The following is a 14,801-nucleotide window of genomic DNA, read 5'->3' on the forward strand; positions in this document are numbered from 1 at the left end:
TCTTTTGACGGTGCCACAGATGCCACCACTCCATCAGCCGTCTCCCATGCAGTTGTATCATTTATTTCGTCAACTCGTCGTTTTTAATCTTTAGTCTCATCCCTCACCTTTCATCCTCTCGCCCACCCACCCATTGATCCGTGTCCTTTTGCCCTTTGGCTATGTGCCACACCAATGGAGTAGTAGGGTATAGAAGAAGAATTGGTATTCCCGAGAAGAAGAAGCAGAAGAAGAACGACCATCTTTTGGGAGGGAAAAGAAGAAGAGGAGGAAGTAACTTCGGCGCGGCTCGTTGTTATGAACACGGTTGCCTGGAAGTATAACCGCATCAAGTTCAGTGGACAAATTCCAGTCTTCTTGGGAGTAATTTTACCGACGAACCTGCGATCGGGGCTCCCATCTTTGTTGTTATTACAACAAAGAAGTAAGCGAGGAATGGAAACATTCCGACAGCCAAAGTAAGCCACGTCTGTAAATCAGGCTTCTGTATAGGATGTACGATAGAAGGAGGGATAAGGATATATCTCACAGAGCGGTATGGTTCAGAACACATTGGTGTTTGTTCTGCTACACTCATTCTGTGCTGTGTGCTTTGTATTCGTGAATATAGTTCCGTACATGAGGTTATGACTTTTATTTTTTTTTCACAGACAGGAGTAAACACCAAAGAACAAATGATTTTACCGGAGAGGAGAGAAAATAACGGATAAAATGAAACAAGGATGAGCGTCGAATGTCGTGTGAAACGTATAAAAATTAGATTTTATCCCTAGTTTTCTCTAAGATGATCCCCCATGCACACTCTTAGAAAAAAGGGTGGAGCAGTGACATCTTTTAGGCGATAATAGTTGTCGCATATGTTGGGGGGTGCCTGCAAAGTTCTACCTGCTACCTACGAATGATAGGGTTACCGCTTCTGATTCGGTGAGCGAGGGGGGCGTACGCCTTTTTGTAGCAATTTGGATATGTGATAATTGCTTTTACCACCCTCTTACACACTTTAATGTTGTCCTAGGTGGTAACTTCTATACCACCTATGGGGTAGTATATTCTCCAAATGCAGGAAAGTTATTGCTGTATAATTTATTTTGGCGAGATTATAGAGGCGTATCGTGTACAGAAGAAACAGTGACAATAGATCTCTACCCGAGAAACGTCATCATGACGTTGGTAGACAGACTCAAACCGAAACAAATCGGAAAGGGAGGGCTGGGAGGGACCATCGTAATCCCCTCAAGACCGTGGCTTTCGGGCGCGACCTTGTTCGCCCCTAGCTTCCAGCGTAGTTCAACTCTGCCAAATTGGTGGTGCTGTCGAACACTATGACGTCATTTGTTTACAAACAGGGAGAGGTCTATTGCAGTGGTGCGGGCCCGTGGGCGTACGTCGCCCCCCCCCCTTCTCTAAAAATCTGACACTGCTCCGCACGAATAACGTGCTATTCTCCGTTACATTACACGCAGTTCATCGGAAGGTTCTGTAATTCGAATTATCGTCCTGCTTGTCGTGTCCATGGCTCTTGTGATAACCGCCGTGGCAGTCGCAGCATACACCTTTCTGGGTCGTGAAAAAGGTATAGTATGTTTAATACACATTCGCAACATGCGTTGTAAGTAACACAAATATTCGTTATACAGTCAAACTCCTTTATAACGAAACTCAGGGGACAGCAAAAAAAAATCGCAGTAAAGGTATTTTCGTTAAAAAGGATGTCCATTATTGAACCTATAGGGCTCCAGCGGGACCGCAAAAAAATTTGCTGTAGTGGTATTTTCGTTAAAAAGGTATTCGCTATAAAGGAGTTTGACTGTATTATGTGAAAGTGATGAGACGGTGGAAGACTGTTCGCCGAGCTAACACCAGCAACCTTCTTGTGGTTTGCATTTCAGAACACACAGCGCGGCCATTGAGGTCCTGTGAGTAAAACCACACATTGTCTGACACATCTGCATGCACGATGCAAAATGATCTTTTGTCCTACTCGTGCGAAGACGGGGCATTCTTTCTTTTGGATCCGCTTTCACTGTTGTTTCAAGTCTGCACTTGCAGCGACATTATAACGGCTGCGAGAAATTACTGGTATTTTATGTTGCTAACAAGCTCGTAAAATTCTTTCTTTTGTAGCGACGTAAGTATGCTCCGCATACACCACGGTTCAGAGAAAAAGAAAGGAAAGAAAAAGAACAACAGAAAATAGCAGCAGCACTTTTGGAAGTGCATTTTACAAACGTTAATGTTATACGTGACGTTCAGCAATATTTTTTTCCTTCAGCACCTCTGGCAAGAAAATGCGAAGATTTCAGACGACTACCGCACACGAAGGTCCAACTGAATGTGTGAAGAAAGAGTGTCTGAGTGAAGGTAAGGGCACCGGGAAGGTGTGTGGAACGAGAAAAATTATTTCACGCCGTGCGCCACAGGGCTGGAATTTGGACCGGTCCTAAGCGCTCGTTGTACAGATTTTCACCATGATGAACCAGTGGTTGGCTGCGTGTTATGCAGTGAATGGTGAAGTTATAGTTGGTGTTTATGTGGTAACGGTTCTGCATCCTTTAGCATCACTATTCCGAGTTCACCCGTATGGCAAGCTGGACGCATCAATCGACCCATGCCATGACTTCTTCCGGTTTGTCTGCACCAATGATTTCCTGTCATCACCCATTAAGTCTCAACCGTACCGATACCAATCTGTCCACTATCTAATTTCCCAAGTGATGGAATACGTAACAGGTACGCGAACTTACCGCCCTTTGATATTTCAAAAGTCGACTTTCCCTCGCACTTCCTTCTTCTCAACAACATTCCCACCATGCGCAGAAAATGTAGACAAGAACGAGTATCCGACAGAGAGCGCAATTGCCCAGACCATGATGTTCGTGAAAAACTGCACAAGTGCAGGTACGAGGTCTACTGCCGTGAGCATTTATGAATAGTTGTCGTTTTTCTGCTTCTCATATGTTTCTTTCTTTCCTCCTCCTCGTTACTCTCGTCCTTCAAAAATGCCTGCAAACCGTAGAAGATCGCAAGACTACGCGACACGAAGACTTCACGGCTGCGATGAAAGAATTAGGCCTGGAAGACTTTCCGTTTCTCACAGCGAACCATAGTACCACCCCGGACGTTCCCGCTGCTCGTCTCGTCCACTATTACGTCTTCGCGTTCTTTGGTCTAAGGATAGTTCCCGACATCAGGAATGGTTCGCTGAATTCACGGTTGGTGAACGTAAGTTACACTTCATTATAACTTTTAAGAAAAATTATTATTTCAACGGCTCTAAGCAATAGAATACTAATCGATGCATGTAGGTATAATCTTTTGTAGCACTGGGCGGTAGAACGACTTCGTATCAACCAGAATTTATCTAGCTAACGTCACCGCGACGTTATCGTATGACAACGTTCTCGCCCCTCATATCAGGGGCGAGAACGATGCCATTCGGGATGATGGTTGGCTGGGAGCGTGCTATGTGGTGAAACTCATTTTTAAGAGTGTACCTACCGGAACCAATGGCAACGTGCATGACTCAAAATCTTATCCTTTGATTGGGAGCGGTAGGTTCGGCTCCTGAGAAGCCACATTATCAACGGTCTGCTGACACTCTCTATTAGAGCACTGCACGGGCCGACTTTTCCGGGCCCGACCCGGCCCGGGCGCATCGAAAAATGGCCCGGCCCGACCCGGGCCCGGACCTTCATATTTTTATGCGGCCCGGCCCGGCCCGGCCCGGTGACCCAGTGACTAGAGCCCGGCCCGGCCCGGCGTCTAAGCAAATAGAGCCCGGCCCGGCCCGGCCCGGTGACCCGTCGAGTAGATCCCGGCCTAGTATTTCCAGCCGCGACGTACGCGTTTCTGCCGATTATCAAACAAATTTATAAGTAAATTTATAAGGAGAGAAGACAAACATACAAGTGATGGCGGGTTAACACCGTAACCGCACGATACCAAATTAAATCCAGAACGCACGGGGCGTTATCGTTACACTGTCAAGATTTTGCGGAGATAGAGCATGCTGTCGACAAACTGCTTCTCCCAGTCCCTAACCCTCTCACCAAGCTTTGCCAAAGTGATTGTGAAATATGTGAGGAGTGAGGAGCAATGTAAAGTGGCTTGGAGAATGTTCTAGAGGGTCGAATCATATGCATAATGCAGTACCATTTGCTTGTCTTTGCAAAATATGCACAGGAATGACGCAAGCGCATGATGATATGAACTAATGCATCTCCAATGTGTGGAATTAGCTGCGTGGCCCGGCCGGGCCTGACTCTCGGGAACATATTTGTCGGCCCGGGCCCGGCCCGGCCCGCGGTGGTGGCGTATTTTGTCGGCCCGGGCTCGGCCCGGCCCGGAGCACACAGCCAATAACAAGCCCAGCCCGGCCCGCGGGCCGGGTCGGGCCCGGGCCGGGTCGGGGGCCCGGGCCCGTGCAGTGCTCTACTCTCTATTACACTCTTAAAAATGAACTTCACCGCATAGCACGCTCCTAGCCAACCATAATCTCGAATGATATCGTTATCTGCCCTGATTTGTTGAAAACGGATGGCGAACGCCTTTTTTGTGACACTTATGCTGTTCATAATTGTCACAAAAAGGCGTCCGCTCCCCCGTTTTCAACAAATCAGGGCAGAGAACGATATCATTCGAGATGATGGTTGGTTAGAAGCGTTCTATGCGGTGAAGTTCATTTTTAAGAGTGTAGTCAGAGTAACGGCCGTAACTTCACCGGTACCAACCATCACCTCGAATGACATCGTTCTCTCCCCTGATTTGTTGAAAACGGGAGTCTCTCCCCTGATTTGTTGAAAACGGGAGGTGTACGCCTTTTCTGTGACAATTATGCATAAGTTAACAAAAAAGGTATCCGCCTTCCGTCACCGTGAAGTTACTGTATCTTCCGGAACCAATGACAACGTCCACGACTCGAGACAAAGTTAGACTGGAGGTATTTCTTAACCAACCAAATTACTTGATCGGTTTCACACCCTGCGGAGCACTGCACTGTTAAAACAGAAGTTCACCACATAGCACGCTCATAGCCAACCATCACACCGAATGATATCATTCTATGTATTGATTTGTTGAAAATGGGAGGCGCCTACCTGGGACACATTATCTTGTCCCAGATAGGCGCCTCACCCCTGTTTTGAACAAATCAGGACGCAGAATGATATTATTCAGAATGATGGTTGGCTAGGAGCGTGCTATGTGGTGAAGTTCTGTTTTAACAGTGTAGGAGTTCTTACCTCCTTTAAGTCTCCGACTTAACGAACACAAAAATAACACAAAAGACCGCATTGGAAACATCGAACCTGGTGTTGTAAGGGAGTATATACGCAAAGCCGAGTTCAGTATAAAACATACAAGAACGCATTCCAGGACAAAGAGGGAAAGGGAAATATGGGAATCTTATCTGATAGATAAAAGGGGTGACATGTGTGTAGCACGGCTTCCTTGTTTTCAACATAGAAAGAACTGGAATTCATGTCGGCATAAATACCAGTATTTCTGTGATTATAATTTTTGCTAAAAAGTAGCGCTCTGTGTCATATCGTCGTCTTCACCGTCCGTCCTTTTAGCGCTTTTAATGATGACTTCGCAGGAAGTCTTCTTCTAAATAGAATGATTCACTGCACTGCACTAATGTATGGTAAATGTAATAGCATGGTATGAACGTAAAAGACTGAAAGGGGGCTTTTGGCGGCTACTTTGAGTTTCTTGACTCCATTGAGCTCATCAATGTGTTTTACTTGGCTGCTGCAGATTTACAATATTCGTATCACGCACAACCCTAAAGGCGCAACCTCAAAGACGGATATTCCTCGAGCTATATTCGCAGCCATTGAAGCGGCAAAGAGTTTCATACCGAAATTAAGCGAGTTCACCGAGAAGGCCATAATCGACGCAGTCAATTTTGCCAACAAGCTTGGACCAGTAAGTGCATGGTGGCAACTTTGTGTCTTCGGAGGCAGTGTAGAGTTAGCGTTTGTATCACCGCTTGGCCGAGCCGAATGACCTTAGCCATTGTCACGCAGGAATCAATGAAGGAAACTGGACAGAGAGATTTGAAGGAGCTCAAAGTGATGAATACCACAGAAGCGGTATGTTGAAGTACGTTACGTATTCAGTGCACTGATCTGTATACCACACAGTATAAAGGTATATGTGTTAAAACGTACTGCAGTAAACAGCATTACATACATGCCGTACTGAAGTCAATCGCGCTGAATATGCTTTACGTATTCGTAATGTATCCAGTTCTGTTGTTCTAGTGGTCCTGGGAGAAATTCTTCAACTCAGCTTTCCAAGGCGTGAAGACTTTTTATCTGGACTACGATTACCTGGTCGTCGACAATCCTGATTACTTCGAATACTTTATTAAGTTGTTGTCGGCTGATTCAGAACAAAAGTGAGTGCAAGTAACACCTAGCAACCTTCTTACGGATTAATCGTCCTATAGACATATGGCCAATTCAGGTGGTCATTTCACGGCAACACGGCCTAGCGCAAGGAAACTGCTCGGTCGGCGCCCGAGCTGGGTCACGTGACCGTTGCCACCCGAACATGAGTGTCAGGAATCTAGAGGTTTTAATCACTTAGATCACGCTAGGGGCACCGCGATCGCTCGTCCTCGGGTTCTGTCGTCTGCTAACCCACGTGAGCTCCGACGTGCAGCCAATGAGGGCCCTCGCTATACCCTCGCGATGCGGATATGACGACACCGGGTATAGCTGCGCAATGCGCTGCCCGATCGCTTCGAGTTGAAAAAGTGCTAGCTGGCAAATTCATGCCGCTCAGAAAGTGCCACAAGAGCATGCGAGATCTGGCAAAACTGGCGAGAAAAGGCGGGATCTGGCAAAACAAAATGTTGCCACGAAATGACCACCCGAATTCGCTAATAGTTGGAGATGCAGCCTACAACTGCCTGGCACAAACATCCTGTCTCACGTGACTATTTTAGATCACGGATATTATAAATCGTTAATATTGAGCATGTGGTGCGGCATACTACATCTATGCAAGAAGTACCCCGTCGTGCTTTCGGGCACACAAAAAGGACGCTGAAGTCGTAGTTACAATAGAGAGTTTTTGCACATCGTACGCTATCGCCTTTGCGTACGCAAGGGATAGCGTCGGTGGTTCTGTGCACTGCGCAAAGCTCTCCTTCTGTTATGTGCGTGCGGAGAATCCTCAACGCTATTCCTTACAAAGGCGATAACGTACGATGTACTAACAGTTTCTGATGAATCTCTATTAAGTTCAGTGAAAGGTCCAGTTCAATCGAGCAGTAAGAATGTCCAATGAAACTGAGGCTGTCCACCTGTAACTGTCCACCTGTAGCGCCAGACGTGCCACACTTCTGCTGAGTACGGTTCTCTTTGTTGTAGACATAATCGGTCACCCGAGTGGTGGACAGACAAGGCTTCGTTGTTCAGTACTACAGTCCACTGTTCTATAGAACCAGGTCGCCACAGTGGAAGTGATTGTGAGAAGGTGTATTATGGTTCTTTACAGGAACAGAGCTCTGAATTACTTGGGAATTTCAGCTCTGATATACCTGGCACCCTTTCTTCCTGAAGACCTGATTAAGGATGCTGATATCGATGCGAGTCAGTTTCACACATTGCCCAAGGTACCTCAACGTTTCCAGGCCTGCCTTCGTCGAAGCGAACTCATGTGTCCTCCTGGTGTTCCTTCGCTTATCACAAAAGTCCTGAGCAACTCCGAAAACATGGTTGATATTGTAGACGAGGTACGACTTCAAGTGCGTGGCAGAGACAGACATATATATATATAGTCGAACGTGACAGCGGTATATATGCGAAAAACGAATGACGTGGTTGACGCTAGCGGACTCTGTAAGGGCAACGTGAACTAAATTTTATTTGTTGGCTTGTCAGCTTGAACCAGTTTTCTTAGCCAACATTTTATAGGTTCGTTGTCACTTTCGCAGCACATCTGGTGGGTCTCTTTGGTGAAGTCCGTGTTGACAAGACAAGCTGGACTTGTGTCTTGGCTGAACCATGAGGAGCGGAAACAAGCTGCACGAAAGGTGATATGGCTATGGGAAATGTGTTAGGTGACATGGATATAGTACGGGTAAGGAGCACTCCATTGCCGTTGGCGGACTTTGGTGCGACGCTTGTCACCTGTTTGCTGCTGCAAAATATTACTTCTACAGCGCTATAGGCCCACATTTTTGTTGTATGGTTTGTATTTTTTTTCAGTTTTGTAATTGTATGGGACTGCCCTTGCATATCTTGTTCCATCTGTGTAAGACGCTAGTTTGCCAATGAAGCAGATACTCATATATCAACGCACAATAGCTGTATCTGTAATGTTGCAGATCAGGAACTTGTCTGTATCAGTCATCATACCTGAGTCGATGTACAGACATGGAAATAATGTATCCACTGCAGACTGTCAGGTGCGCGTTCCCGCTAACATCCTGGACTCTGCAAATGACCACTGTCCCCTTTCTTCTTGCAGTACACAACACCAGAGATATTGCATCTACTGCATCGTGAGTCGCCCTTGACACAATTTATGACGACTGTACCACAGGGCGCGAAGGCATCGCTAAGAGAAATCGTCACCGGTGAGCGTCGCAACATGTGAGTGTGTTGTCTACGTAGGTTCCTTCGTCGGCTCGACGGCTTTTCTTTCGCATCTCTTTATTCAAGATGGAGACTTGTCTCCAAAACCATGTTCGGTGTTCCTGTATATTAACTAACGAAAGTGCGTCCACAGGTTGCGTTTGTTTGTCAGCGTTGCAACGTTGACTTAAACTCAGCTTCGCCCTGCGGATCGGAGCGAGATACACCGATGCACCCTAGCGGTAACGGTGCTGAGCAGAAATAAAGGGAGAGAAGGTTTGGAGTTTGGACTACCCCACTCGTGGTACGGGGGTGTCCATCATTAGCCAGGCGCTTTGAAGGGTTGTTCCTCGCATACGGTTCAGAGCGCCTCAATATCGACGGACACCCCTATAACACCGAGTGAGATAGTCGAGACCTTCTCCCCCTTTATTTCTCCTAAGCGCCGCTAGGGTGTCTCTCGCCCCGCTCCGCAGGGCGAATCTGTGTTCAAGTTAACGTTGCAGCAAGCTGTACATTCTCTGCTGCCCAGCGCGTCAAGGACGAAGGTTGTTCACCTTAGCCCGGGTCAGTGTTTGGATTGTTCTGTCAACACAGTAGGTGGCTCACGGTGCACTAGCGTTCATTAACATGTAAATCTCCCGGCTCTCTGAATGCACTACCAATGATGGGGGCGGTGCCCGGTAGAGCAGTGGCTGCTCGAAATATCGGCGTCTCCCAGCCTGAAGACTTCTGCTTCACTCCTCTCCTACCATTATGTTACGAGTTACTGCACCGTTCACGTTTAAACCTTGTGTCCATCACTGTATCATGATATTGCATGGTGTATGATATCGTTGCACAATAAAAAATGAAAGATGGAGAAAGCCGCCTTAATCTTCAAGGAGCATTACTTGTGAATATCACCTCGGCTGTATAGTGAAAATGCCAGCAAGTGATGCTCAACGAAGATTCAGTCTATTCAGTTCATGGCCAGATCAATAGATGACATACAATGGACAATCAATAGACAACAACACTAGACTAAAACAACCGAAATTCTACACAGAACCCCCTGACTTGCAACCTGCTTGGTTATTCGCCAAACTCATGTCGAATCCACCGAACTCTGCGTCCAAGCCGCTGCGCGTATTAGATAACCACCATTTTCCAAAAGGTTAGGTCTATCTCATAAGGGGTGCTTAATAACATTAGCACTCAGCTACTACGCAAAATCCCCCGGAGGCAACATATGAAAGACACCGCAGTTGTAGCGCAATAAGAGGGGCTCACAGGAGAATCTATCCTATTAGAATCACACAAATCCGGTCACGCAAATGCGCTCTCTGTACCGACATGTGCCGCCGTAGAACGTGCTCTTTGGACAAACAAATGCTTTTAATAGGTCAGCCAAGAGATGTCTTCTAAGCCCATTTTCTAAGGGGCTTTTGCCTTCTAGGCTGCCGGTGTCAAGCAGTTTCGATTTCCACGTGAACTACAACCCGCTGGAGAACACAATGTGTAAGGAAAAAGCAATACAGCGCAAGACGCGAATTAGTGTGAAAAGGGAAGCGTTAATTGCATAAAAATTTTACAGTCATCCCAGCAAGTTACTTCGGTCTGATATTTAAAACTGGAAACCGAGACTTCAGGCAAGTATCTTTAATGCACGAGCGTACAGTTTGATGCATCTTGCTTCAAATGAGTGACGCGCATGCACCTATTTTTAGGAAGTTCTATTTATTCAAGATTATACCGGACGTGGTTAATGCAATGATAACGGTGTTGATGAAAAGAGGTGAGCGTCTTTCCGATTGCGTAAGATAACTCGAACCTGAATTAATTCCTGACAAGACTGACGCGTGCTCTTTCGTAACACCTATACTTGGCAGGTTCGACTGCAGAAGCGGATTTTAGGCGCACTTTGTCGTGGAGTTCCGAGACACGGAAAAATTATGAAGCTGTTGAAAAATGCATCCATACCACTTACAGATCACTACAAACGCTCGGGAAATTTGAAGTAAGCCAAAACCATGGTAACAAATGTATGTGAATGCACAAGATTTCTCCACGGTTTTTCTGGCTAAGACTTTGTACCCATACTGCAATACAACACGTGTTTTATAGCGGATATAAATGCAGGCCTAACTCGTTAGCGCATACAATGCACGCTGTGTTGTCTGTAGTCTGCGAGGTAAAAACGTTTATCAAGGTAAGCTAGGATTTTTTTGCGGGATATTGAGCATATTCAGATTCGCATTTTGGTTCTGCGAATTTCACCGTTTTCTTGCTATAAATAGAAACAGCAACGACAACTTTATTGTGCGATGATGAATGGTTAGTTTCATCTCCAGGGGCGATACGATTTGCTATAAATAGAAATGACAAATCACAAATCAAACTACAAATATTCGCACGCTATCAAGTCAACAGATAAATTTACGTGTCGGTAAATTTATCGGTATTTACGTACCGGTACGAGCGAGAATGCATCAACCGATTTTCCTTGACAACTTTATTAAGACATCTCGTGGCGATCCTTTGCAGATACCCTCAACAAACTAACATTTTTCCTCTTTAAAGAGAAAAATTGAGTGTACACATTTCATAGACTTTCGTTGCATATTTCTGACAGACTGTCCGACGAAGCTTTCAGGTTGTACTCGAGGAAATCATAGCCGAAAGACTAGCGATGGAACCTACGTACCAGGTGAGGCAAACTCGTATACATGACCGCGCCGTGTGCCTTCTTATTGGCATCGTATTTATCCTCAATACACGGCATAATGATTTATTTGCCAATGTGCAGCCAATACTTGCGCTGCTTAGCATATAAAGTAGCAAACTCGTTTAGCTTTCCTAGGCGCGTATCTTGAGATAATGAAGTACCCATCAAGTCGTGAGGTGCTTCATCCCATTACCATTGTATGTGATGTTGTTGTGGATGAAGCAATTAAAGGGAGAAGGATCCCGCTGCTGGTGCCTCTTCTTCAACTGTCTATGAAGTCATATTTTCAACCTCAATAATTAATGAATTAATTTTAGGATGCCTTGGCGGCATATAGGGAAACTATTTTGTGATAATACAGTGTGAGACACTTTGATAGCAACGACATAAATTCCGTAAGATTCCTAAGGCACGATACTTAGAGGTGTGCGCGTTTGCGGATATGCCCGTGCACCAGCACGAACATCCGCGCTTATTAACGCGTGGTTTGCGGATAGAAATATAACGCTTTGAAAACCGCGCGGTAAAGTGCGGATAAAACCACGCACCTCTGCCCGGATCGCCCGGATATCCGCATTGTATCCGCAAATTAGCATAAGCGTCTCTGTCGACGTCCCCCAGGTGGGGTCACAATTGACACAAAAAATCCAAAATGGTGTCGATGTGTGTCATCCTTTATACTTCCGGGTGATATAACGCGAGTGGTTTGCACACTGAAAAGTGAAAACGTTTGTAACATAACGTTTTGCGTCGTGTGGATTTTTCTCCACAAATATAATGTCCGCGGATGCGCGGTTGCGGATGAGATCGCGGATCTTTCACGCACTGGTACAGTGCGGATGCGGATACTGTCAATGTTGTTCGGAAGACGAAATTTGAGTAACAGGTTTAAATTCGCAGATTTACGAAGATTTATGGAACGGAGTTGAAAAAATCAAGTCAACGAGCTTGGAGACAGGATTTGGACCGTACCACAAGGCTCAACTGTTCTTCTTGTACCTGGCTGAGGTGAAGAAAAAAAGAGATAAGACAAAGCCTACTTGCGTTACCAGTTCATCTTATTGATTCTGACGTTCCTTGCAGTCCCGATGTGACGGCTCAGCTGCTGCCAGCATGACAGGTCGCACTTTCGTTGATTCTTATTTGCCCGCAGGAATAAGGTATGGGTCCCATCATAGTGGCAGCTAAACAGGGGCGTCGGAAGTCCCTCATGGCAGGGTGGGTGGGTTGGGGGAGCCCTTACCTAACCCAACATAACCTAACCTAGAGGAGCCATTGATTTGCTTATGAGAAACGGCTCGTCCAGCGCAATGCGATCACTATGCACTCTCAAAAATGAACTTCACCGCATAGCACGCTCCTATAGTTACTCTGCGCGGTAACAGAGCTGAAAGCGAGTCTATCTCGGTCGACGCGTACAGAGGAAAAATGAGTTAGCGGGATCCCCAGAGCGAAATTTCGTGTGTGTGTGTGTGGGGGGGGGGGGGGGGTAACTTAGCAAAAACTCAGGGGGTGACTGCCCCCTCTGCCCCCACCTCCCGACGCTCCAGCAGCACATGGCTGATTGGAAACTGACCTTTATTTTGGAGAGGCGCTTTAGTTTTAATACGTTTTTTTAAGTTTACGTTTACGTTTAAAATACGTTTTTAATAAATTTTAAGGCGCTCAGGTTTAACCTGTAACCTGAAGAAGTGCAGTCTCGTGCACGAAAGTCTCGTTACCATGTGTAAATAAATAAGTTGCTCCTACCGTTTAATATCACTCTTAGAAAAAAAGGTATGAAAAGGGTATAATAATAAGCTCTTATACCCCTTTTATACCTTCTGCTTCAGATGTATACCTTTGGGGGGTATGGAAGAGGTACAAATTTCCTATTTATACCTCCAACCATTCTCAAGGGCATGAAAGAGGTATAAAAGAAGGCTAACGTACCATATTTATACATCACCACCACGCGTTTATACATGGTACCAGGAATAGATTACCAGGCTATGCCTTTCACGGTATAGATGAGGCTGCTTATACCGTCTGTTTTTTATACCTTTATTGTTGTTTATACCTTTACTTCCGCAACGTGCTGTGTCACATCATTATTAGTTTTCCTTGAGACGATATCAGCTAAGTTAAATGGAAATTTAACGAAGAAACACAGACATCAGTACAGTACTATCTGAATCCATAATACCTGTATAGCTGGAATGTTAAATCTAGATGTCCTCACATTTAGGGTTGCGTACCAGACGAAAGCTGCTCCACAGTTTGTCAAGTCGCCACCGGTATATCAGTATTTGTTTCTCTGTAAATGTCTATCTCGCGGTATGCACACTTGATGACTGCGCAGAGCGATCTTGCTCCTTGGGATTTACTTTAGTTTTTAACTCCATATCTTCTTTTTCTTTTTTACATGGGGAGTAATGTGCACGAGCTTTGCTTTCTACCTCAGAACCATGTGCCTTTGCATGTGTTTGTAGAAACGGTGTGTATGTCAAAAACTTTTCTTTCCTAGGCATGATTCTTTGCGCCTAGGCATTCTTTCCTAGGCGTGATTTAATACCATGATGGTAGTCGTGCAGGCACTCACAGGGGTGTAGATCTGTACCCCTAAAGGTGTGGCGTATAGCCCTTTGTTGAGGACAATTTTTTTACACCTGTAAGCGGGGTATAAAATAATACCTAAGAAGGGCTAAGTTATTGAGCAGGCGATCTATACCTCTAAAGGTATAGATTTTTCTCTGAGTGTATGTTCTTTATGCCTTATCAGTGTGCTGTAACTTTCGTTGCAGGCTCCGTACGGCAATAGCGACATACCCCGAGTTTGCGAGAGCATTTCAGTGTGCTCTGGAACAGAAGATGAGACGGAACCTAAGCTGCGTCCTCTACGTCACTGAGACTACCACGACTGCAGCCGCAAATATTTTATTCGATTTGCGACGATGACTCTCGCTATAAATATATGTGAATGTAGGAACGGCAATTGACTAGGATTGGATAAGTGCAACGTCAATGGGTAATATGATTTAGAAAATTGGGCGACAATCTCGGAGTCTTTGAAATATGTAGTTCACACAGCTACAATGACGACATTACGTTGGCTATCGGAGTCACCGCAGGAAAACATCGAGCACGATCGATGTTATTGAAATTATATTATATCAAACTATTTTCGTTGTATTAGTATTCTCTGTTCTAAAAGATTTAATTGTGTGCATCTGTAATAAGGAATACTCCTGTTCCAGGGCTACTCTTCTGAGGGATAATGCATTCACAACTTGATAGAACTAATACAGCTTCAGTACTAGTATATATGTATCTACAGCAGGTGCAAAAAGTGCTGTGCAGATTTGACAATTGAAAATTGTGTGACTTGTGAAAACTGTGCACTTTTTATTCATATCGGTCTTCGTGGTTTTCCTCAGATGTCATAATAATATGAACCTCTGAACACCCGCACAGTCCGCAGCGTTCCTCTACAGGAAAAGAGGTGAGGGGGTTGCACGCTTTGC

At 45.4% G+C, this 14,801-nt stretch overlaps 2 protein-coding genes across 2 annotated transcripts; both read left to right on the forward strand.

The window, feature by feature from the left end:
- The first annotated feature begins 228 nt into the window (after positions 1–228).
- LOC135400602 (neprilysin-2-like) lies at positions 229–10,256 on the forward strand. The gene is made up of 16 exons (XM_064632436.1): positions 229–458; positions 1,464–1,573; positions 1,890–2,079; positions 2,273–2,361; positions 2,557–2,730; positions 2,818–2,898; positions 3,017–3,222; positions 5,758–5,928; positions 6,030–6,095; positions 6,267–6,403; positions 7,510–7,747; positions 7,949–8,047; positions 8,342–8,422; positions 8,485–8,609; positions 10,030–10,091; positions 10,168–10,256. The coding sequence occupies exons 3-16, from the start codon at positions 1,958–1,960 to the stop codon at positions 10,254–10,256; spliced, it is 1,740 nt and encodes a 579-aa protein (XP_064488506.1). The 5' UTR covers positions 229–458; positions 1,464–1,573; positions 1,890–1,957.
- A 45-nt stretch (positions 10,257–10,301) lies between these two features.
- LOC135399875 (neprilysin-21-like) lies at positions 10,302–14,732 on the forward strand. The gene is made up of 6 exons (XM_064631609.1): positions 10,302–10,368; positions 10,463–10,590; positions 11,206–11,280; positions 12,199–12,306; positions 12,382–12,458; positions 14,082–14,732. The coding sequence occupies exons 1-6, from the start codon at positions 10,344–10,346 to the stop codon at positions 14,233–14,235; spliced, it is 567 nt and encodes a 188-aa protein (XP_064487679.1). The 5' UTR covers positions 10,302–10,343; the 3' UTR covers positions 14,236–14,732.
- The last annotated feature ends 69 nt before the right edge of the window (positions 14,733–14,801 follow it).

The sequence above is a fragment of the Ornithodoros turicata genome, chromosome 7 (assembly GCF_037126465.1).
Source record: "Ornithodoros turicata isolate Travis chromosome 7, ASM3712646v1, whole genome shotgun sequence".
NCBI lineage: Eukaryota > Metazoa > Arthropoda > Arachnida > Ixodida > Argasidae > Ornithodoros > Ornithodoros turicata.

Bases quoted from the DNA above. Each gene is read 5' to 3' on its own strand.
- LOC135400602 (XM_064632436.1), top strand. From the start codon at position 1,958: ATGCAAAATGATCTTTTGTCCTACTCGTGCGAAGACGGGGCATTCTTT. The intron at 2,362-2,556 runs GTAAGGGCACCG...TGCATCCTTTAG, and splicing joins GAAAGAGTGTCTGAGTGAAG to CATCACTATTCCGAGTTCAC. The intron at 3,223-5,757 runs GTAAGTTACACT...TGGCTGCTGCAG, and splicing joins TGAATTCACGGTTGGTGAAC to ATTTACAATATTCGTATCAC.
- LOC135399875 (XM_064631609.1), top strand. From the start codon at position 10,344: ATGATAACGGTGTTGATGAAAAGAG. The intron at 11,281-12,198 runs GTGAGGCAAACT...TTAAATTCGCAG, and splicing joins CGATGGAACCTACGTACCAG to ATTTACGAAGATTTATGGAA. The intron at 12,459-14,081 runs GTATGGGTCCCA...CTTTCGTTGCAG, and splicing joins TATTTGCCCGCAGGAATAAG to GCTCCGTACGGCAATAGCGA.